This window comes from Thermobia domestica, chromosome 11 (genome assembly GCF_964235325.1).
Source record: "Thermobia domestica chromosome 11, izTheDome1.hap1.1, whole genome shotgun sequence".
NCBI lineage: Eukaryota > Metazoa > Arthropoda > Insecta > Zygentoma > Lepismatidae > Thermobia > Thermobia domestica.
The window spans coordinates 18,445,083-18,471,327 of NC_137464.1; the positions used below are offsets into that span (position 1 = coordinate 18,445,083).

General features: G+C 35.2%; 1 protein-coding gene across 3 annotated transcripts in view; it reads right to left on the reverse strand.

Moving 5' to 3' along the window:
• LOC145663940 (dynein regulatory complex subunit 7-like) overlaps positions 1 to 26,245 on the reverse strand; it is a 105,691-nt gene that overhangs the window by 59,723 nt on the left and 19,723 nt on the right. For all 3 annotated transcript variants that reach the window (XM_081730161.1, XM_081730159.1, XM_081730160.1), the window contains exons 2-5: positions 22,210 to 22,359; positions 17,425 to 17,550; positions 3,680 to 3,874; positions 1,716 to 1,874 (exon numbers count right to left, since the gene is read on the reverse strand). In XM_081730161.1, the coding sequence (XP_081586287.1) occupies positions 1,716 to 1,874; positions 3,680 to 3,874; positions 17,425 to 17,547 (477 nt within the window). In that variant the 5' untranslated portion in view covers positions 17,548 to 17,550; positions 22,210 to 22,359. The remainder of the gene's footprint in view (positions 1 to 1,715; positions 1,875 to 3,679; positions 3,875 to 17,424; positions 17,551 to 22,209; positions 22,360 to 26,245) is intronic.

Below are 26,245 nucleotides of genomic sequence, written 5' to 3' on the forward strand. Positions count from 1 at the left end.
GTTACCAGTCGATCTTTCAGAAAAAATGTCCTGGGGAGACACACTTAGTATTCCGGGGGCACTGTTGGTACTTTTATATTTATTATTATATTGAAGACGTATTATTTTGGTCTCCTCTGGGGGTACTCTCAGAATTCCGGGGGACAGTGCCCCCCCCCGAAAAACAGGTCTGGAAGAAACACTGACAGTTACAATAAGCTAACAGTTATTTGATTTACCACTCTTTTCTTTCCTTTAAAAAATTCAGAATTTATAGTAAAAGAAACATAAATTAGTTTGTCAAATCTGCTAATTGTATTATAAAATTGGTGTTTTGAAGAAATCTCCGAGAAGAAAAAGTTTAAAGGTTGTTTACCTACACTGACAGACGCTCTATCTTTCGTTTCTCTTCTTAATTCTATGCTCTAAAGCAGCGTTTCCTAGCCTTTTTCAACTTGCGGCACACTACGGGTGTTACTTTGATTCTCGCAGCACACTTATAGATATTATCATTTGTAAATATAAAACAGTGGTATTTTTCTGTGATTATTGATCTCCTTCTTACAGAGAATAAAGCTCTATCACTGGTTTTTCCCCGTCGTATGATATTTTCCCCCGTCATTATGATATTTTTCATTCTAATTTAAAAATAGAAAACAATTGCAATGAAATATTGGACTCAGATTTTTAAAAATACGCTTTCTTTTTAGAAACTTTATCCAACCTTTCACTAAGAAGGAAGATCACTAAATAACGAACGAACAAACAAATCTCTTTTACCTTTAAAACACAAATGTAGGTAATTTGTGGAAAGGATTGAATGATATTTAAAATTTTCAAGTTACGAAATAGTCTGCAATAATAAAGAAGCAATAATGGTCATAACAATGTTAGCCATTTTTTCTCAACATTAGAAATGTACAGAACAGTAAAATGGTATAAAACTTAAAATTGTAGATTCATAGTAATGTGAAATACAAATATATATTTTCGCCTACCTTTTGCATTTTGATTGCTATAAAATTAATAATTTTGTTTCGATTTCTCGCGGCACACCAGCGGCCCACTCACAGCACACCAGTGTGCCGCGGCACACCGGTTGGGAAACGCTGCTCTAAAGGCAAACTAAACGGCATGACAAACATCTTGGCATTTGAAGGCGGCGCTCCAAGTTCTCTTTAAATGCTGCTAGCAAATGAGAGGCCAGCGGTATTGCCACGTTTATTGTGTACATATTCACTTCAATTTATTCCCTGCCACCTGATCGCGCTGTAGTGTGTCTGCTTAGCCAAGTCATAGCCGCACCCCTTTACTACTTGGCAACGTCGCGTCAGAGCTTGAGTTTTGCTGAAATGCCAAGATGTTTGTCACAGACTTTAATATTAATAGTAAGTAGACTCGTGAACTCGATATTCTTTTTCACTGCATAATATAGATAAAAAACTTTATGTATTATTTCTGGTAATTACTTCATTGACAAGACGATTGACATATTAAGTAATAGGTTGAATTGTTTGTATTATTATTATTATTATTATTATCAGTGGCGTATTTACGATTTTGTTTCGGGGGCTTTACTAACTTTCGGGAGGGGCTTTGCGTGAAAATGTGAAAATTCTGTAATATATTTCATATACTTTACTATAGTAAGTAAGGTTTCGGGGGCTTAAGCCCGGAAGTCCCCTAAATACGCCACTGATTATTATTATTATTGTTAAAAGCTAATATTATATTACCATTATCCTCCTTTGTTCTTTCTCCTCAATTTGCCGTTGTTTATCTTTCAGTTTTTGCTCTTCCTTGCGTTTCATTTCAATTAAATATTTACTTTCTGGAACTCTAACAGCTTTCACTTTATATATATTTTCTTCTTTCCGTGAACTATTATCTTCAACCTATTTTACACCAAAAATACAAAAGAGTGAAAATCATGTATAAGTGGATATTTCACATATGTGTCTGAAAACTGACAGAGGAAAGGAACATAGCAAACAAAGAAATTTATAAACGTAACCAGAAGCGCAAAAACGATGTAATTGTCCTTAAATTTAAAGTTAGACTACAAGTATTTCTTAAAATATTTATCTCAAGTATTTAATAAAGATTGTACGTAGTTGTGACAGAAATATATTACAATACAATAACAATACCTTTTCCTACTTATAGAAACAAAGAATTCTATAGCTTTCGCCAATATTTTTTCATAAGAATAGTATATTATATTAACTTGTTAAATTACGCAAAATTAATTATAAATTTTTCAATAAAAATTAAATACTACAGAAATTGAAAGAAAGTTAATTATAGAAACAAACATATAGTACAGCGTGTAAAACCCGGGTATGATTTCAGGCTTGAGCTCATATGGTTCAGATGTCACATTATGTAGTAGACCACTTTTTCATAGCCACCGTGCTAAAATAAATGCGAAAATCCAATGTAACCAACCAAAAATCGACATCGAAAACTATGGATTCGACACTAATATCGGTCGTTTTCGATTATTTTTACGTCAACCACTTCTCAACACCCTAAGGATGCTAATAAGGTTAACGTTGGCTTAAGTGGTATAGGGAGTGTCACTAATCAACTTTGGGATCCCGAAAACAATGGATTCGATACTAATATCAGCAGTTTTGATTACTTTTGTCATTATTCCTCTTCACGGTACTAATGGAGGCTAAACTTGGATTTAAACAGCACTGGAGTATCATTTTTTATCTAGTTTGCTCAGAAAGTTATGGACTCGACACCAAAATCGGTTGTTTATTATCATTTGTAAGTCGGCCCCTCCCTTCGTAGGAGTGCAAAGGGCCCTTTCTCTCACTGCGGCTAAACTTAGACTTAAACGGCATTAGGACTTCCGCCAATTAACTTAGAGAAAACTAATGATTCAACACCATTATAGGTCGTTTTCGATATTTTTACGTCACCATTTCATGTCTAGAATGCTAATGTGGGTTTAAGTCGAACTTAAATGGCATCATGAGGGTCACTATTTATCTAAGCGACCTTGAAAATTATAAATTCGATACTAATATTGGTACTTTTCGATCATTTATGTCTCCCCCTTCCTCCCCCCAGCACTTATAAGGGGTCTTGCCCCAACTGGAAGCTGACTTTGGACTTAAAGCGCACCAAAATTGTCACCAATCAACTTAGGAACCACTAAAACAGAGGATTCGACAATAATATCCGTCATTTTCAATTATTTTTACATCTCAGCATTCCACCCCTAATAAGCGCTAATGGGGTCTAAATTTCGATTTAAACGGCATCGGAAGTGTCACTATTCATTTCAGTGACCCCGAAAACTACGAATTCAACACTATTAATGTCAAGTTGTTTTCGATAATTTTTATGTAACCTGTCCTGCTCCCCCTATGTTTGCTAGGTGGTCTTGCCCTCCCTGAGGGTTGTACTTGGATTTAAAGGGCATCGAAACTGTCACCAATCAACTCATGGACACCGAAAATTATGGATTCCACGCTAACATTTCGCGTCGTTTTCGATCATTTTTATATGATTCCCACTTCCACTTAAGTGTGCTAGGGGGCTCTTATTACCACAGTATTATTTTCCTGAATGTACTGTAAGTCAAGTACTACCAAGTTTGATTAAAACTGCTCCAGGCTTGCTGGGCTGGCACACACACACACACATACACACACATATTTGACTTAATAATATAAATTCTTACCTTCTTTTCTTGTAGAGGTAAAGGACACGAAATTCTTGTTGTGTCATTATGGCACAATTCTCTTGTTGCGTAACCAGAAACTACATATGCATCATATCCCACTCCAATTAGCAACGAACATAAAAAAGTGCTGCATTCAAAGCAATTGCCTTTTCGTCTTTCTAACATTTTTGTTGAGGAGTTCAAGAATTCAGGCTAGAAAATTCAACATAATTATTCGAACAAAAATTTACAGATGTTTAGTTATTCATTTTATTTACTATATTGATGATCATTCTACAAGAAACACCCCAGGAGTCTGGGCTTGCAACAGTCAAAAGCGACCGCAATGCCTGGCTGCTGGTAATAGTATGTTAGAGCAAACTCAGTACAATTTGAGGAATAGTAGTATGCCAGTGTACAGTGAACTCAAGAGACCATGATAGTGGAAAATGGGCGAACTCTGTGATTTTCGAATAGGGCAAATAGTTGGCAGTCGGTTGTGATATGGAACAAAAGTGGCAGGTGTGTGTCGTATCTCGAGAGACAGTTTCCAAGTTGATGAGGGCCTACAAAAATCACATATGCGAAGAGGAACGATATTGTCGGCGAATAGCCGGAATAAAACCTTAAGTAACAGATTCCATTGAGCATTAAAGTGGAATGTCACTCAGAACCGTCTTGTGGTAACGGTTCAAGTGATGGAGGAACTCAAACAGAACCTTGTACAGCCTATGTCGATAACAACAGTCCACCGCGAGCTACAGGACCGAAGGGTTTTGTTGTATGGGCGAAACTACTCATAAGAGACCAAAACGCTTTAACACGATGTCAATGGTGCCGCAAAAATGCAACATGGACCGCTGTAACTAAAAAGTGTGATATGGTCAAATGAGTCATCGTTCAGATTATTACCTAGATATTTATATATTGCGGACGTACAAAGAAACACATGATCCACAAATTATCGGCCCAACTGCGAAATATGGCGGCGGCTTACGCATCACTGAGCTAATTTTTAGAATACGAAGTAATTCCTATAAAGAAGGATGTATACTGCCTCCCAAAGAATGTGATTTTGGGGATGGTAGGGGCCAAGCAACAGCATGACGAAGTATACAAAATAAAAAAAATCCTGAATACTTATTAAGGAAAGCAATAAAATTATGCACAAAATTAAAATTTGAGGCTATTGCGCAAAACGGATGTACTCTCGAAGACGCAAAAAGACACAAAACCACCTAGCGCCCAACTACTAAATAATTGTCTATGAAAGGAAGCTTAACAATTAAGAATTTAATGTGCTATATCCGAGTGAAAAGGGAGGTAAACAGATATACATCTTGGATGAGGACAATCATTATCAGTTTTTGGAAGCGTTCGCAAGGTTTTTTGTAATCATTGCTTGCAGGGGTATAATAAGTGTGGGATTTATCACAAATGTGAATTCAAGTGTCCGTACTGAGTAGTACCATGAATTATTTACCTCTGAAATTAAACGTAAAGGTGTTGATTGCAATAGATTTTTTCATCGGATGTGGTTTGAACCATAAAGATGTAACGAAACGTGACAAGGGTGTATGAGATTTAGTCGAGGTTTGTAATAATTGTGGTGTAATGTATAACTTACAACGACGAAAATTTTAGCACAAGTGTGGTGAACGGTTATGTAAACCATGCTATGTGCATTAGACCGAAAGCACGCTTGTTATGTTCAGAATCAAAGCCTTACCCGGATCGAAAAGTATTTGTGTATCGTCTTTGACGTAGAAACTGCTACTGGATACCAACGCTGAAGGAGAACAACAGCAAGAGGTAAATCTTGTGTGCCCACAAGTAATTTGCCACTCATGCAAGATTAGCTCGTTGGATGACATATCAAACATGAGGAGATGATAACGGAAATCGCGAGTTTTATTTCAAAGCTCTTGACAAGTTTGTTAAGTTCGAGTTAACATCTCGTCGACGATTTGAGAAGGTCATTGTGTTATTGCATAATGGGAGTCGTTATGATATCCATGGTTGCGATATCCAAAGAAAAGTGGTACTGAAATTCAGTGTTCGGAAATTGGCACCGAGAGACGATTTGGGAAATATAAGGTCGGTGTTTATGAACCAAATTGGAAGACTGTATGAATTCCTGGGTTGCTACTGGCATTCGTGTCCCACGTGTTATCTTGAATTACGTCATGAACAGCTTGACGAACCCTCGCCTCATCGTGCAATCATGCAGGAACGTTATGAGGAGACCGCCAATAAAGCAAATGACCTGGTTAGCCGTGGACTTAAAGTTATTGAAATATGGGAATGTGAATGAGATGATCAGGTGAAGAAGGAAGTCCATTCAAGAATTTATTCAATCTCATTATATGGATATTGTAGATCATTTAATCCCCACGTACGTGTTTAATGGCGGTCACACAGAATTTGGTTTAATGGCGGTCAATGCGTTGTGAGAGTGCAATGATGAGGAAAGCATTCAATATCTGGATGTTACGAGTCTCTACCCGTGGGTAATCGCTCGTAAGCTGTTGGTTGTACATACACTTAGGCATAGGCGCTGCCAGAAGTACATAGCGGGCCAGACTATCCAAAAGTGGAACGTATTCATGGGCTAGTAAATGTTCCGTTTTGCCCCCGAAAGATCTCTTTTCTGATTCTGCCATATGTTGCGGGAGGCCGATTACTTTCGAATTGTGCCGTAAATGTATGAAGGAGGAAATTGTCAATGCTTACACTGTGATCAGAACAGAAGTATTACTAGTACGTTCTGCACCCCAGAAATCCATAGTGCAGTACAAGCCGGTTATTAGATACTTACCGTAAAGAAAATATGGGTATTTGAAATAACAGGTACGGAGGATCGTAATTTGTCTAGTTTATTCGGAGACTACGTAAATTCTTTCCTCCAAATGAAGCAGGAAACCTCAGGTTTTCCTGCTTCGTGTCATACTGAAGAAAACAAAGAAAAATACATCAAAGAGTATCATGCCCATGAAGGTATACATTTAAATCATGACAACATTGAATTGAATCCTGGAATGAGGTATATCGCAAAAATATTCCTCAATCCATTGTATGGAAAATGGAGGAAAGAACATACCGCAGACAAAAATTGTTGACAATCCAGACATTTTATACACCCTATTGTCGGTGCAGTATGAAGTTCAAAAAGTTCAGCGCCCTTGGTGATGAACACCTGATTATCACATAAAAGAACATCGGGAACGAGAACAATCAATGGAAATTCTCGAATGTCGTACTTGCCGCGTTTATTACTTCATGGCCAAGGCTTGGGCTTCATGACCTATTGACGACTCCTGGACCAAATAATGTTTTATATTGTAACACTTACAGCATTATGTTTGTAAAAAGCCGCGATCCTAAGCCCGAACTTACAACTGGTTCTACCTGGAAGAGTTAACTAAAGAAGTTCCGGAGGGGTGGAAATTGACATGTTCATCGAATTAGAGGCCAAAAATTATGCGTACAGGATGAAAGAAATTGGAACGGGAAAATTTGATTATGTATATAAAATTCGATGTGTAATTTTAGATAGCAGAACGCGGAAGAAATTCATTTTCAGCATTTTTACGATTTAGTTCGTAACAAAATTGAGAAAAGAGTTCCCACTGAGGAATACACATAAGAATGGGTTTAGCATTGTTTCACGACCTGAGACAAAAACTCGCCGAAAGGTAAATAACAAAAGACTGATTGAATCCCGACAGTAACACAGACTACTCTAGTATCCCTTATGGTTATCGAAGTCAAAGTCCTATCCCGTAATGCGTTGTGTGAAAATAAATAAGTACACACACACACACACACACACACACACACACATATATATATATATATATATATATATATATATATATATATGTGTGTGTGTGTGTGTGTGTGTGTGTGTACTTATTTATTTTCACTATGCCAACATGTAAATATAATGTAAATGAAAACATCTAGGGTAATTATACATTTTCGTTAATACCTATTGGATGTAGCAAATAAATAGTCTGAATTATAAGATTCCTTTTACATCCCCCATGTACTGATTATTATATCATCCCTTTATCACCTACACCGCATTGCACCCTCTTTTTGTAAATAATATATTTTGTAAATGGTATTTTCCAAGAATTAAATTATATATATATTGTAAATAAGATTTTCACATAGTTTATATTGTAAATATATTCCGCGTAGTTTATATTTGTAAATATTAATTTTGTATTGCATTTTATATAGTATTTTCAAATTCTAGGTTTTATATTGTAAATACTTTTTCAAGCAATATATATTGTAAATAGTTTTCATATATTATATTATATTTTTTAACTTATACAATTATATTATCAATTAATTTGACTTATCTATTTTTAATGACTGTGTTTAATTCAATATAATTCTTCAGGATAATTCTCACATGGAGAAAACGCTTGACATAAAACGGTATTATAAAGCAACATATCCACCATTTTGACACAAACAGTTGTTTCATTTATCCAGCAGATCACTTTATCAGTCTTCATCAGTGTATAAATATTATTTGTATATATCATATTTGAAATCTTAAATTATTTTGTTCAAATGACAACCAAGTTCAAACATATATAACGAGTTATAGATTAAATGTATAATAAATAAATATTGTATATTATATATATATATATAGATTATATATTATATATATATAATATATAATATATACTTATATATAATATATATAATATACAATATAAACAATATAATATATAATATACTTTTTTCCTTGTATTAAAATACTTTGTATTTTTATTTTATATTTATATTTTTTATTCATATTCATATTTTTTCCATAAATCTTTTAAAACTTACATTCCTGTATTTTATTTCTACATCCTGTACAATTACAAAAAAGTAATCATATAAGATACTTAATACAAACAGTATATCTAGTCTATATAAGATAAAGGAAAAATATGCATACTTCTTATCCGCAAATAGAGTATCAGTTAGTGTTACGCAATCATTAAAGGTATAATCTTTTTTTCTACTTCGCGTATAAAGTAGCAGTCGTCTCATCTCGGTCTAAATTCGCGGAAGAATAAAAGCGACGACCCACAGAAAGGCAGGTAAAGCGGATCCTCTTTCGACAAGAACAAAGGCAGCAGGTAAAAGCCAAAGGTTATTTTATTCCGGTTCGGTAAGTATTTATTTATTTATGTACGTATTATAGGATTTGATATCGAAAGATATAATATCCTGTTCAATTAATATACTTACAGGGTTATCAAAATTAATATTAATGTCAATTCCGGTAATTTGCATTCATTAGAATCAAATGAATAATTAAAAACTTTATGCTCTAATTAAAATACTATCAAACTGGCACGACCACTTAAAATGCTCTAGTTTTATGTGATTATAATTAAAAATGATCTAATTTTACGTAATTAAAGTGCCACATTCATTAAAATTATCTAATTTTACATAACCATATTGTAAGATGTCGGGATTTTTTAACAAAAATATCATTATATTCCCGTTTAATCCTTTTAGTATACGAACCAGACAAAATTTGAGTGTAATTTGGGGATACCAGATCTCCTTCAAACCACAATTGTATTCGTACCTGAGGACCACGAAAAACTATGATGGCCGTCTCGGAACGGTAGCTTTTCAAGGTGGAGTCGAATCAAAAATGGTGCCTGAGTCGATTTATAAAAGTGGCAATATCTGGATCCAAATTATCGAATTTTAACGCTCTTTTTTAAACGTTGTCATCATTTTGCCGTATCTTGGATGATATATGAGGAAAATAACAAAAAATGAATTTCGAATCGCTTTAAGTTTCATTTAATCTATATTAATTGTGACAAGAAAAGATTTTATGAAAAAATACTTTGGCCAAAAGAGAAGAGACATTAATTAGCTTTCGTTTGATGTATTTGTGAACATTCTATCAATAATACAACCGGAAATATCAAGATTTGAATGTTCAAACGTGCACGGCGTTCAGAAAACTCAAATGAAATCTAATTTTTAAAATAAAATTTCTCTTCTGCAAGAAGCTCGTAACGTGAGCTACATTTCATATTATTTTGCTCTCTTTAAATGCGAGCTTATCTTGGATATTTTAGTTCTCTTCTTCACTGTCTGAAAACCCAACCTCTTCGTTAACTGTCTACAAGGGCGCCGATTTCTCTGTAAATTTGGGGAGGGGGATGGCATTCAGATGCAGAAAGCATATATGAGGATTTTTAAGACAAATTGAATTCAAATTATGCCAAATATTGTATATTCATAAATACAATTAGGGGGCCCCCAGGTTCGGTGTCCTTGACTGTATACTCCTCAGGATCTGTTTGAAGTAAGTTGTCACAGTCTGCGAACTTAGAAGCAGGTGTATACTTCATGTTTTAAGCAAACAAGAATTGCTAGGTAGCTTACGGGATCGAAAACAAGGGTAACTCAAAAGGCTCAAAAGAGATTCTAGAGCTGATAATTGGTCATGCACTGAACAGATACATCCACTCTCGTCAATTGTCCAGCCATGGTTTTCAGGCTCGGGAATTTCAGGAAAGTTCTCCAGGGATCGTTACCAAATTGCAGATTGGTAATTTGCCCTGAGAGTATGCTGATAGAAGTAATCTTCGCAGGGAGTAAGTTTAACAGAATCGATTACACCTCGTTTACTTCGAAATAATTGGTGGTGTGCCTCATTTACTTGATCAATACGCTTATGTTTCAAATACAGGAAGCAAACAAACTTTAGTAGTTGGCTGAAAAGTTCACTGTTTATATTCCAATCTCTTCCAAAGAAGGAAAACACATTTATAAATTCATCATCATTTCGCAACAGTTTAATTGCACTTAATTTTCCTTGACTACACATAGCACTAACTGAATCAAAACCAGTCGCCCTTACATCCATAAGTCGAATTCGGCTTTTTTGTTCCACGTTTAATGGATACATTACTTTGATTTTCAATATGTACAGACTCATATGCAGAGAGAACGAAAACATTCGTGCCATTTGATTTACATATAACATTTGAAAACTCTTGTGAGTCATGTTTAATGTGGAACATCATTCTCGTATCAGCTTCTTCTTGAGAAGATGACAGTTCTGGTACTTCATTTATATCTTTTCCTGCAGTTTTTAAACACTTGTTTCCATACATTACGAATATTTTTTCCCTTTCAAATTCATTCTTTTTTCTTTTGCTGCCAAGTTTCTGCTAAGAATCTCGTTAGCTTGTTCTTGCTGTCATTACTTCTTAAGAGTCTCTTCCAGTTTGGTACTTTATGTGCACTCTTCAAAACATGAAATGATATCAATTCATCAGCACCTCTCAAGGTTCTTTCAGTGGAAGTTATTGATTTCTCTTTATAAGTGTCAAAAACTACGTCTATTCGGTCACTGACATTACCTACTTTTAAAACTTCTAGCAGTATTAAATGAGATATTTCATCAAAAGTACATTTTCTCCATGTAACTTTTGAATAAGCTCCATTGCGTCAATAACTGTTGCAGATTTACCTTGCGGGCGGTCAGTAGATAAAACCATACCCTCGAGAAATTTCACTAGTATGGCTTTATTAATTTTCCTTAAAGTACCATCAGGATTCGCTAGACTCAATGGCAAAGGAAACAAAGCATGACTGAAAACTTCCTCTATGTTTAGGCTACTGTTTTCTGTGCTAACAAAATCATATTCCCGAAAATATTTCTATCTGTCTTTAAAATTATTTCTTTGTTATTGTTTTACGCCTAACCTCTGGTTATTTTTGAAAGTTTGCAACTGAATAATTTTTGTAGAGTCAAAGAAGCATTTATTCTTTTCTAAACGATTATATGGGAATTCTTGGTAAGCTTTTTCCCTTTTCTGCCTTGCCAATAACAAATCATTTTAAACTTCTGTCTGCGCTTCTAAGCCTTTGAAATGTTCATAATGTTGAAGGATTTTTGTCGAAAGGGTAGGTCCACTTATTTTACAGAAGATCAACTAAGGCCGAGACTTGTTCTTCGTCTTTAGAAATAGGCCTACGGGTCTTCTGAAGGTTCAGATGCTGGCATTTCTTGTCTGGAATGATTTCCACAAATTTTCATATCTTCCTAAGTGTTGAAGCTCAATATTCTGCGGTTAAATAGTATTTACTGACTGCTCCAAGCTCTAAACTGAATCCTTTTGTCCAACCTGCTATCTATGTATCTTTATTTACTGTCTCCTCTAAAGCCTGATCCACCGGAATTCGTGCAAATGGATTCTTTGATTTAAGCTGGACGGAAAATTCTATAGACATATAGAACTTAAAAATGGAAAGATTTGTATTTTCCAATTGGAATAGTTCAGTCAAGTGAATTGATAAGTACCTGACATAGTTCATTTTATCTAAAGAAAACACCATGGGATCATTTCTTGTAAACACGAAAGGTAGAATAACCGAAAGCCTTCCCTATGAGCTGGAATCAAGCTCAACAGTAACTCCACTAATCTATATAAAACATCCAGAAAGACGAAAGTACTCCATTCTCATGTCTCTAATGATTCAGATAGCCTTCGAAGAAAAGAATAAAAATTTCCTTGATTTTGTCGTCTCCGTATAACGTTTCGAAACTGTTGGGAGATATGTTTTCAGCAATTGAACAAAATAACTAATTTAATTCTGTAACTGTAAAAGGAAGCTGAATATATTTGACTTCGACATGATCCAAGAACTCATTCTAAATTATTCTCATTAAGCCTTCATAGACGCATTCGTGGAGTCTTACAGCACGGTTGCATTTATTGCTTTCCGTCTAAAATTTGACAAATGAAGCCAATTGCAATTCTTTTTGATTCTACTGCTAAGTCTAAGTCCAGCATTACCAATAACTTCCCAATATTAGAAAGTAGGTTGCAAACTGAGTGAAAGGTCCCATCATTATGAAAATACTGTCAAATTCATTGAGATGTATCTGTTTAATTTCTGTTGCTTGTGAAGAACTGGCATGATCTACAACAGCAACAATATTTTCCAAATTTACCCTTGACTTTATTTGATTGCACTCAGTCAATATTTCATAAAATGTTGATTTATCACTTGCTGGGTGACTTATGGAAGGCAAATAAGCTATTTGATTTGGTTAACATTGTTCCTAGTTTGGTTAACTAGTATCAAGGGCGCCGATTTTTCTGTAAATTTAGGGGGGGGTATTCAGATGCAGAAGGTATATATATGAAGATTTTAATACAAATTGCAATCAAATTATGCCAAATATAGTATATTCATAACTACAATACGAGGCTCCCCTTGCCCCCCAGGATCGGCGCCCTTGACTAGTATATTAAATCCTGTCCAAGAGCTAACTGTCTAATTTCCAGAGTTGCCATGTCGACTTGGAACCCAAAGTAAATTTTTCCGTTTAGATTCCGAAAACAAGCTAAAGCTATCAGGAATTGGCTGTGTTGTGATGTTAGGAGGCTCAATCTTCTTACCTGCAATATATTCTGGCAGTGGCGGATCCAGGGGAAGCGATCGCCCCGATCGCCCTTCCCCTCAGGAGAGGGAATTCTTTATATGTATAAATAAAACCTACCCCAGACTTTGAAGCTCTTTAAAAGTAGCTCTAAGCAGCAGTATTACTACCCACCGCATCCCCAGAAGTCCGTCCTGGATCCACCCCTGTATTCTGGTATAGGTGAATTCAAATTCATGCACCTTTTCTTATTATTCTTAAATACATGTCTCAGAGGTAAACACGAGTCTGATACTTTCTGAATTATAATGCCATTAACTCGGTGAGTTTATGGAAAAATTCCGCCTCACTATTCATTGTTTACATTGAATTGCAGTGCTGCCGCGTTCACCTTTGAACATTCAAATCTTGATATTTCTGGCTGTATTATTGATAGAATGTTCACAAATACATGAAACGAAAGCTAATTGATGTCTCTTCTCTTTTGGCCAAAAGATTTTTTTCATAAAATATTTTCTTGTTACGTTTAATATAGATTAAGTAAAACTTAAAGCGCTTCGAGATTCATTTTTTGCTATTTTCCTCATATATCGTCCAAGATACGGCAAAATGATAACAACATTACTTGTTGCAAATATAATGAGCTATCGTTTAAAAAAGTGCGTTAAATTCGATAATTAGGAGCCGAGATATTGCCACTTTTATAAATCGAGTGGGGCGCCATCTTGAAAAGCTACCATTCCGAGACGGCCATCATAGCTTTTCGTGGTCCTCAGGTACCAATACAATTGTGGCTTGAAGGAAATCTGGTACCCCCAAATTATACTCACCTTACCTATACTGACTATTTAGTTTAATACTAGTAAAATAACATCATGCGGGCCAGTAAATGTAGCTTAATTATTCCGTAGTTATGAAAAAGTTCATTAAAACGGCCATAATTTACCACCTATGTTACTCCAATCCCAATGTAGGAGTACATACAGGCAAATCATTCTGCTTGCTTAAGAGGCCTCATCACTGCGAAATTAAAATACCGCTAATTTTACAGTAATTACGTGATATCTTCAAATAGAAAAAAGATAATCGAAAAGTGGAACAAGAGCTCCCTAGACAATATTATCTTGCGTGAGATACAGTTATCAAGACTCGCTTATCTGCTTTCGATTTCCAGCCATTTAGAAAATCGGCATTTATTTTCGCGTTTCTAAATAACTGCAAACGCAAAGCTACTAGGTGACTCGTGATAACGCTACCTCATGCAAAATAACGTCGTCTAGAGAGGTCTTGATCCACTTTTCGATGATATTTTATCTATTTGAAGATATCATATAATTACTGTAAAATTAGCGGTATTTTAATTTCGCAATGATAGGGACTCTTAAAGCCATATCACTCATGGATGGATAAACCCTACACCATTGACTTTTAAGACTGTTTGTTTATGGTTCTATGGACGAGAATTTTACTCACTTTTATGATCCCGATGCAGGACAACACACACAAAATGCTCTAGTTGGTTGTTTGGATTGTTCCAATGGTTGGTCTAATTTGCACTACATGTCTTTTAAAATTGGGCATCGTACTCTGTTTTATGAGCATTTATGACCAATCCTGATGTAGGAGTGCACACACACACACACACACACACACACACACACACACACACACACACACACACACACATACATACATACATACATACATACATACATACATACATACACCCAGAAAAAATGCTCTGATTGGTTATGTGGAAAAATGAAAATGAAATGAAATCTTTAAATTTTACGTCCCATGGTTATGCCGGTTAGGCTAAAGGAGACGGTGATGATCAGAGATGAGTGAAATGGTGGAATGAAGTAAGTGGAAGGAAACGGGAGAACCCCTAGAAAACCCACGAGCACGGTGTTTGTTTACCAAAAAGCCCACACGGCGCGAGCTGGGATAGAACCAGGGGCCCCAAGCACCGGAGTTGAATGCTCTACCACTGAGCCACTGTACACCCTGGTTATTTGCAGTCACATGATCCAGGTCACTTGAGACACAGGCAAATCGCTCTGATTGTGTATTGGGAGTCACAAGATCACGTATTAACTATGTACCATCATAATCTAAAATGAGTGTTACCTTGTTTGGAGTAGCATGACTCACTGGGTGGGCTAACTCTACATCCCTTGTCTTTTAAGATTTGGATCTTACTTTCTTTTATGAGTATTTATGACCAATTCTGATGTTTTACAATATATATACACCCTCCATTCCAAAAGAAACCGAACGTTTTAAAAAAACAAAAAAGGAATGTACATTTTGGAACAAATCATTTTTATTAATCAATGTATTCCCCTTCTGCATCGATACACATATTTGCACGCTCCAGCAAGTTGTCAAACGACTTCTCCATGTCCTTTATTGGAATGGTCTTTAGGACGGCGGTCGTCGCCTTCTCAATGGCATCAATCGATGCGTGCCACTTTCCTTTCATCGCCAAATGCAGTTTCGGGAACAGATAGAAATCGCACGGAGCGAGATCTGGTGAATAGGGCGGATGATGCAACCGAATAATGTGATTTTTGACCAAAAATTCAATTACAAGTCGCGAACGATGTGATGGTGCATTATCGTCCAAAAGAGTCCAACTGCCGATTTCGCGATATTCGGGCCGAATACGACGAATTCTTGCCAGCAAACGCTTCATGACGCCTAAGTAAAACTCTCCAGTGACTGTCTGGCCGGGCTGAACAAATTCTTTGTGGATAATTCCTTTTGAATCGTAAAAACAAATCAGCATCACCTTAACTTTTGACTTCACCAAGCGACTTTTTTTGGGTGTTCCTTCATCCGGCGCTCTCCATTCAGCACTTTGCCGCTTTGTTTCGGGCTCATATTCAAAACACCACGTCTCGTCACCAGTTACAATCGATTTCAAGAAGTTTCGATCCTGCCGAGCACTTTTAACGATGCCTTTGCAATGAGCAATTCGATCAACTTTTTGGTCTTCGGTGAGTTTGTGTGGTACAAACCGCGAATTAACCTTCTTAAGGCCCAAAACTTCGGTCAAAATGCGGTTGTTTGAGGAATGCCTAATTCCATTTCAATAACTTTCACCGACGATTTTTTGTTATGTTTGATGAATTCACGCACTTTTTCGATGTTTTCTTCCGATAATCCGGTACTGGTACGGCTTGATCTTTCGTCATCATCCAGCGTCTCTCTACCCGATTTGAATCGCCTGAACCACTCGTAAACTTGCGTACGAGATAGACACTCATCACCATATGCATTTTGTAGCATTTGGTGCGTTTCACTAAAAGTTTTACCCAGTTTAACACAAAACTCAATTGCAGCTCGTTGTTTGAAACTCATTTTCCGACCGATGCACACAACACACTGACAGTTGAAACGCAATAACTTTGTTGCCGTGCATCCAAATGTCATGACATTTATACCAGTTGTCAATGAGGGACTACGCCATCTACCGGTAAAATATTACAACAGATGGCACTAGTGGTACTATATATATACAGGCAAATTACTCCGACTGACTGTAGGTGACACATGACTTAGGCCACGTGCTAATCATGTATGCTCATGTTGACTATGTAGTCTAGAAAGTGTGTATGTGTTGAAAGGAGGCGAACGAACGAAGAACTTCCATTTCCAACAGAGGAGAAGTTGATGTTCCACATTTTACCTTGGACCTATTTCAGTTTACCTTCCGTTACTTTATGGTGGTTGGAATAGCCTTCAAGTTTGGTCCATATTTTCATTTCAGTTATACCCAAATCGTTTAGGGATGTCAACCAAGCTACATATTTGTTTAGTCATGAATGATTCGAAATATCACTATCACTATCACTATCATTATAGTATCGAAATATCACTATCACTATCATTAGTATCATTATCACTATCATTATAGCGTACGCGCCTTTGGCGTGAGAGACCGGGTTCGATTACCGGCGGGAGTTTCATGTGGTTCGGATTCCACGTTAATCAGTAGGTCCACGTCTCATATAGCCTTGCTGCTGAACGGGACGCTAAACTAAAATCAACTTAACTCCATTAAAACTTTTCTTTAATATTATCATAAAATATCGTAATAACAACAAAAGACAAAATTTAACAAACTCACAAAGTATTTGATGGCGTTGAGGATTCGAAATATGTGTTGTGACATTTCAGACTGTCTTTAAATCAATCGCATCATAGGGAGACTATCACTAAATAAAGTATAAAAGAATAAGGTTCTTTTTAACCATACAGTAGGATATCTAACATATTTTCAACCGTAAATTGAAATATACTTGTAACTCACCATTTCAGTTGGGTTTTTCAGTGCCTCGTGATCTAAAAAATCAGCTACAAATTCAGCGCATGTTTTCCATTCATAAAGTTCATGATATGGAAGATATGTTGGCCTAATGTAAGTACAAACCATTTTCTGAAAGAAAGAATGGAAACAATTTTTTTCTATCCTTTGAATAATTATGGTATAACGCTATTGAATTATACGATCCATTTATAGACTCAAATGAATAAAATAAAAATTAAAAAACAAAGAATAGCTAATCCTATCAAATAATACCTTATTTATACTGTGATATTACCTTCAGTTATATTAAAACTAACAAAAAGACAACTAAAACTAAATTATTAATTACGCAGAGGACATGCAGTGAAACCTCGTAATAACAGACATCGATGGGACACTATTATTTGTTCACAAATTAGAACTGTCCTTTACAGAAAGATCACATAAATTTAGATTATTCACAGGTCATGTTGTAATTGTATGCAGAATACAACGTCAAGAATTTAAGGAATGATCAAAAAATGAATAAAAAATGCGATCTTGGCCAAGAATTTTAGGACTGATAAAAAATAGATCAAAAGAGTGCGATCTTCGCCAATTTCGTGATCAGGTGTCACAAAATTTTTGAACGGCCCCTAAAGTGGAGTTTACGTACTTTCTTTTACGGATAAGCACATCATACTTAGTTAAGTGATAGTTTGGGTTTGGCTACACTATATGTAGTTCTCCAGATATAAGGCCACAAGGAAATTTTTGGTCAAAAAAGAGGCTGATATCGAAATACTGTTCGAATTTATGAGGGAATGATGGGAAACCTCTATGTAAAAATAAAATAAAATAAATAAAATAAAATAAAAAATATATTTGGGGAATATGTTTACGTAAATGGGAATTTCAAAATTCTTATTTGATCATTTTCTTTTCAAGTACAAGTCATAGTCCCTTAATTCTCATGCTGACTATTAAAAGTAAAAACGATTCAGTGAATGTCTTGGGAAAGGGTCTTGCTAAAGTTGTCTGCCGTATAATCCTGCTGACAGTAGTTTTTCATCGAAATTTGCTTGTAATTGCTGGATCAGTTGAAGAGCCCAATTCAATATTTATTTTCGGACTTCAGAAAATATTTTCTGTGCTAAATAAGTATGAGCTGAGAAAAAATAATGTTCGTTATCAAAAAGTTTTAAGTAAATTTGGGATAAATGAAGACTGTCCGTGTCCATATTTGAGCTTATTCACAAAAGGGGGAGGTGTTCTGTCCGATGATAATGCACATATTTTTCCCGGGCCAAAAGAAATTTGTCTGTATTTTGGAGGTATTTACTGTTGAGAGGTATCCATTAAGAGAGACAGGTACCCACAAAAAGAAATCATGATATAAGTTCGTCATTGAAATTTTAGGATGTCGACAGAAAATTATTTGAAGTTAGTTAACAACTAAAAATTTCTGAAAAATCTGTATAATTTGAACAAGATCAGCACGTATTAACCAAGTGCGTCCCCGAATAATTGGAAATTAGATTATTGAGTTAGTTTGAAAGTGCTACTTAGGTTTCTGGCTTCAGGGATTATTTAGAGAAGGGTAACCCTAGGTTGCACATCTACTCCATTTCAATTTTTCACATTTTTCAATATAAAGAACAGGCTGGATTGATTTTAATCAGTCTGATTTAAATCACGATATAAATCAAGATTTAAATAACTTGATTTTTTAAAATAAAAATCATTGATTTAAATCGAATTCCGAAATAAATTAATTTAAAGTGAAAATAAGTAAAATCCGGTTTCTGTTCTGTTATTTCGATTATGAAAGTTAATAATCATAATACAACGAGACTCAAATGTATAGTATAGTATGAAAACAAGTGTCATGCAGAGGATGATTAGGGAAAATCCCGTTTTGAACAGGTAACGGAGCATTCCTACTTTCTTCTTTTCGTAACATTGGGTTTAGGTTATAAAATCGTTAACTATTCCAACATTAACTATTATTTTTTGTGCGTGTCTTGTTTGTTTGTTCTCGGATAATAGGGCGTATTTAGAGGGGTCTTATCCCCTCTTCATTTTTTTTAAAAATTTTATAACTTTAGGCGAAATTTATGTATTTCATGCCACAAGCTAGTTCTGAGTTTTTAAAAATAGGCCCCTGCCAAATATCAGTAACTTTTGTGATAAAAAGTGTCATTTTGATAAACGTTGATGTACTTTTTCCTTAATGCTTAACCTTTTAAATTATATCACCTATTTTTAGGTGATATGATAGAGTCTTCATTATTCGATTTAAAAAGTACCAATAAGGCTTTTTACTTCGTTTTCTTCAAGACTGGAGGCATTTTAGAACACGTTACATATGCTTTCACGCCTTTCTGCGTTGAGGCATAGTGTGTGTGATGTCATAAATTTAAAAATTATTTTTTGTTATGCGTATTATTATTATTTGGCGGGTTACATTTTGCATTCAGAAGATTGAACTTTTGCACACTCGATCAGTGCACCTCTTAATAATTTTCAGATGTTTTCAGATCTCTGCGTGGAAACAGCGGGATCCTGAGGGGCAAAAATGTTTTTTAAAAAGGATATTTTTAACAAAAAATAGCTTTTCTCGTGATTTTCCCGTCTCAAATGGAGACATAAATTGTACCATTTGAAAGGCTGTTCTATTCTGAAGAAAATGATGTACGTACTGTGCTCCTAGGATAAATAGGTATGTCTCAGGAAACTGTTATCTGAGATCCTGTTTTATATGGGAATCTGGGGTATTTGGGGAATATTTTTCGCGGGCTTACTTTTGCACCTACATGATTGAAATTTTGCACATTTACTCAGTGCACCCATCAATATTTTTCAGATTTGTTTCAGATCTCTGCCTTAAAACAGGGGGAGGGGTCCACAGAGGTAAAAATAAAAAAAAAATATTTTTAACAGAAAATTTCTTTTTTTCGTGATTCACCCGCCCCAGGTACATGATGGAGACAATTGAAGGGTACCGTTTGAAAATTTGTTTCATTCTGAAGAGAATAATGTACAAATCATGATCCTAGGATAAATAGGGATGTCTGAGGAAATTTTTATATTACATCCGGGTCTCTGTGGCATTGTGGAGATGTTCTTAGCTCATTGTTAAATAGTTTCCTCACCCTTACTACTCAAGATAGAAGCTTGAAATTTTGTACCCGCATTTAGTACACCCCTTAGTATTTCCCAGTTGATTTTGAGATCTGTGCGTTAGCACAGGGGAATCCAGAGAGGATCAATTTAAAAAAAAAAGTAAAAAAAATTGCCGATTACTCTCAAACTTTCCCACTTCAGGAACATGATAGGGAAATGTGAATGTTACCGTTTCAAAAGCTGTTCTATTCTAAAGAGAGCAGTGAAGCCATATCTAGCATCTTGGTGCTAGATCTAGCATAATTCACATGCATTTAGCATCTAGCATCTTGACTCTAGCATCTTGGTCAAATCTAGCATAATTTCGTTCTTCCCTCTGGAGAACAGAAAAAGAACGAAAATTTAGATGCTTCAAGGACCGTCGGGAATTATTCTTTTTAGTTGAAGCGATGGTTGGAGCAATGAAACCAGTAGTATTTTCGCAGTTGTAATTTAATGTTGAATTCAGAGAAATGTTCAAAAAATAGCAAAACGTGACCCTGCAAAACACATTCACTTACCTATAGTTTTATTACTGTGAACTGAAACCTGAATGTGTGGTTATCTTGGATGTTTCCGTACCTTTTAATTTACAGCTTGAGAGGGGAGGGATACTATGAGCGTCACGGAACAGCTAGTAATACACTAAAAAAAATGCTTCAGGGCTGTGTCGGAAGCGGCATGTTGTGCATATATTTCTTAAAATGTTATCCATTCCTAAAACCCCTATAATGTGCCATTTACCAATTTATTTCATTATCATTCCTGACAGCAGCATATTAGATTTGTACATGAATGCAGTTAAAACATTTCATTAAAATAATGAAGATAAGCAGGGACAGGTCTTTAAAATTAGTTAGAAAAGATAATTTGAAAATCTGGCATAATTTACAAAAATCTAGCATAATTCAGAGTCGTGTTTGGCATCATCGCGAGTATCGAGTGTGGCAACCCTGAAAGAGAGTGATGTATGAACCTTGATCCTAGGATAAATAGGGATGATGCTGTAGCTGCTTGACTGAAAGTCTATAATTTACCTTTAAAAAGAGCCATAATTTAAAAGGGTTAAGAAACATTGTTTGGGATTAATATAGGTTAACGATTGGGGATAATTCAAAATTCAACCCCAATACTTTCACTTAAATGGCATAATTAGCATTTAATACTAATTCCTAATGCTTTTTCTTCAGTTCGCGACTTGTATTATACGAGGAGAAAGATTTGATTTAAATCAAAAAAATCGATTTAAATAAAAAAATCGATTAAATAAAAAAAATCAACAAAAATGATTTTTTTTTTAAAAATCATGATTTTTTTCCACTCTGATAAAGAATAAATTCTTCTGAAACGGATCTGCATAATTAGTTACCGGTTCTGTTTAGAAAATACAACATTAGTGAAGTAGTTTGTGTTGTAGATATGTTCTCCATTGTCAAAAATACGTCTTCAAATCAATTAGTTTTAGATGACAAAGTAGGCAAGAAATGAACCATATCAAAAGTGTTGACTACTTCACAGAGTAGCTTTTACACTTACTAGAAAATTATCAAGAGAAAATTTAACATTATTCTCTTATTTCTGCAATAGATAAGCATATTTAAGGAAATCCCTTAACACTGTATAGTTTTGTATTAACTATCTTACCTGTACTCCGTATTCGTTTTTTGCTGTGAGAAATAAAGGTTTCCTTCTAGGGTATTTATAATGGTACTGTAGCTGGAAGTTGTCTGCATACCACAATAACAGTTCCTCTTTGGTAGTGTTCTGCTTATATCCATTGTCAGAATCTGCCAGCTGAAATTGATGAACTATCTGTAAATTTGTTCTGTATGTAATTTCACTCTGTAAATGTACTAAAACACATATATTGATGTTAATAAGATTTTTTATTTTTACCGAAGTGAATATGATTCTCCAACAAGTTGTCAATTACACACGCGATAGTCAGTAAATCAAAAGACAATCACACAAATTACAAAACTTTCCTGAGAACATTAGTCTGAGAAAACAATTTCAAAAAAGTTAAGTAATAGGGGTATACTAAAATAAAGACATGCAAATCGACTCACATTAGGTACATTCATTTAAACACAAATAATTACATATATGTTTTACAGAAGCTCGACAGGTAACAAGCTTTCTAGAAAACATGGAAAATGTAGTTAGTTCATTCTGGTTTCAAACAAATGCTCTCGTTCTAGGTCATCTATTGGTTGGTACATGAAACACCAGGATCAAATATCTGGTGCACGAAATTGAAATTCCATATACGTATAGTAATTTTTATTATGTTCATCAAAAAATTGTTTAAATTTGTGTTACATAGAAGCAGTTCATTCTTAAGTTTGAAGATGTATATTGTAGCGTAGCCTTTTTCTAATTTTCAATTTTCACTACAGTAGTTTTCTGCAGTATGTTAATAATTTGTAATTAATTTCAAGGTTCAGTTAGTAACTTTACGTACAATGCGGTTATGTTATTCGGTTGGATTTTATACGAGTGGAATACTTCATATATAGTCGTGGATTCGTGGGAACATGTACGAATTACGTTAATTACTCATATAAAATTATATCTTTATGAAGAATAGTTTAAAAGCTGCAAATTCCCTTTATTTCTGAAACATTTAATTCTAAATATTACATTTTATTAATTAAATTAAATATTTTTGCAATAAGAGTCTATAAAATCTAATCCTTATGTAAATAACATGAATTAATGTCATAGATTCGTAATGTTTATCCAATCATATGTTTAAATACAATTTTTGTATGTTTCCATGACGATTAAGTGAACCCTGATTTATAGATTTTCAAGAGTAGAGCGTTTAGATTCAAGACTAGGTACTCCGTAAAGATTTTACGTAGAATCTACAGTCAACGATAAAGTATTAGTTTACTAAAGTATTAGTAAAGTATTAGTTATTTAATCAATCCTCTCGCAAACTAATATAATAATTTGGTATCAAAATCTGTCCATAGTAAGTAATAAACAAAAGTAACTTTCTTGCGTCAAAAAGCAAAAGTCCCCAAATTAAAGACACAATGCGAGAAAATTGTCATGGTGGAGGCTGCCTTAGGTTCTATTCCCTCGCGATTTAGTGTTTTGGAGTAATATTCCGCTGTGTCACGGTGGGGGCTTATGGTTCGATCCCCGGAAGGTTTCATAGGAGTACACCATTGTCATGCTATTGTGGAAGCTGCATTAGGTTCGATTAAAATATTTGTTAAACATTTCCAATTAAAACTCTAAAAGGTAAACCAACTCATCGTCAAAATTGTCAACCTAAAATCAAGAACAGGTATGTGTTTCTCAGCTATATTGTTGCCTATGGCTAAGTATTCAAAAGTTTTAAATACTGTAATCTAAAAGAGTTATGTCATATCCATTCCATTCCACTACACCTTACACGTTAAATAATTTAAATACATAAATTCATTAAATAAAGTAAAGTATTAGTTATTTAATCAATCCTCTCGCAAACTAGTGTAATAATTTGGTATCAAAACCTGTCCATAGTAAATAATAAACAAAAGCAACTTTCTCGCGTCATAAAGCAAAAGTCCCCAAATTAAAGACACAATGCGAGAAAGTTGTCAATATATATATATATATATATGTAACTTTTAAAATAATAGCCAAAAACATAAATTTTTCCTGCTAATATCGGCAAGAGGACATTGTTTGGCATATACTATGATACCACAAATCTATCAGTGTTGCTAACACAACATAAAGTTGTATTTTTTCAAACGGCACTATTTCGGACAAGCAGGCTTCATTTAAAGCTCTTCCAGACATGGAAACCGACATTCAGGGATATTCTGTTTCAATTTTGGGAAAATGTCGTAGTCTAGTTGGCTCATGTCCGGACTATAGGGAGCATGAGGTAACATTTCCAAGTGGTATTTCGAAGCTCTTGACGCACAGTATTAGCGATGTGCCGCTGAGCATTGTCGTGGAGAATCAGTGGACCCTGAATAACTGCTGTCAGGTTTTGTGCATTTTTCTGCTCAGTTTTAGCAGGAATTCACAATAATACGTTGCTGTGACACGTCTTCTACATGGAACTCTATCTATGATAATACCTTGTTGATCGCAAGCTTTGTATCATTTGTTTAGCCGTTGATTGAGATCGGCAACACTTCGTTGGTCTTGGAGAAGATGAAGCTTTCTACTCGTTGGATTGTGATTTCAACTCCGGCTTAGTCTCTGATCCACGGTTCATCAATAGCAATTATGTGACGCAGAATGTTCTCACCTTCAACGTTGAATCTTTGTTTCAGCACAGTTGCATCGTCCAGATGTGTCTGCTTCTTTCAGCAATCAGAAAGTGGGGGACCCATAGGCAGAAATTTTTGTCTTCTGTAAATCACTTGTCTGAATACAGTATACTGACGCAGATGAAATGCCTGTGATGTCAGAAAGTTCCTCACATGTCACATGGCGATTTTGTTCAAGTGCATCTGCCACAAGTTGCACACTTCTTTCATCGGTTGATGATTTCGGTCTTCCTGGTCTTGCATCATCCTTTATGCTCACACGACCACTACGGAAACGCCCAACGAGAAACTGTACTACGGTCCATCGTTGTCTCCTACAAACTTCACGTAAGATACTAAGTTTCTGTGGGCGTTTTGCTACCTAATATTTCAGTCTTTATATACGACCTCTGATCTTCAATAGACACGTTACTCGAGACACCTGCCGTGTCCATTTCCAACATTTGTCACATCCACACTGTGTTCATTAGCGAGCGCACAAGCACACGTCCTGCTGCCTCAGCTTCAATTGACGAAATGTTTACCTCAATTTCACCGTCCACTATGTAGTGTTGCCATAGTGTGCGTTATTTATGAAATGACCCTCTATATACTATTTGTATTTTATTTTTGTCCCTTTGGAACTGATGATCCAGAATGGAAATGTATCTACATTTTATAAACTAGGGTCTTCATTTGTTATAATAAATGGCAATTTACAAAATACACTACATGTTGACAGAACCATTTGATTATATGTTTGAGGAACCAGGCCTCAAAATGTTTAGAAAACATTCCCAAACATTGTCATACCTAATACACTTACTGAATATTATAACAAAAATAAAGCACACATTTCAACATTGAAACATTTTATTACATATGCGATAATCTTATCCTTAAAACATTCCAAACGGACCTTTCAATACTGGGGTTTTCCCTGTAGACGACGTTTTTTTTTGACATATTTTAAAAATTCATAGAAAAAGTTTTCGACACAATGTGATTTATTATAGGTATCATTCTATAATCTACAGAACTTCCTCTTTACACGGGCGTATAACATGCAACACTTGGTATTTATTTTCCCGAAACAAAACCTTAATTGCGAGCTATGTTCACAGTCCGTCCAGAATGAGTTAATTTTCCACGTTTTTGTGAACTGTTAGCCTAATATTGGGTTCGTGCGATTGATGTGTACGATTTTACGTATAGTTGTAAGCTACTGTTTGTAATGCTACCAATGAGTGGGCTGAGGTTATATCAGGGTGTCTACTAAAATTCCAAAATGAAATTTCGTTACTTTTTCGTGACCGTTTCTTTACCAAACCATTAAATTTAGTAACATTCTCAAGAGAGAATTTGGGTGCGATTTGGGCCAAATTTTCACGCACGCGATAGAAGTGTGCTTTGCTTGC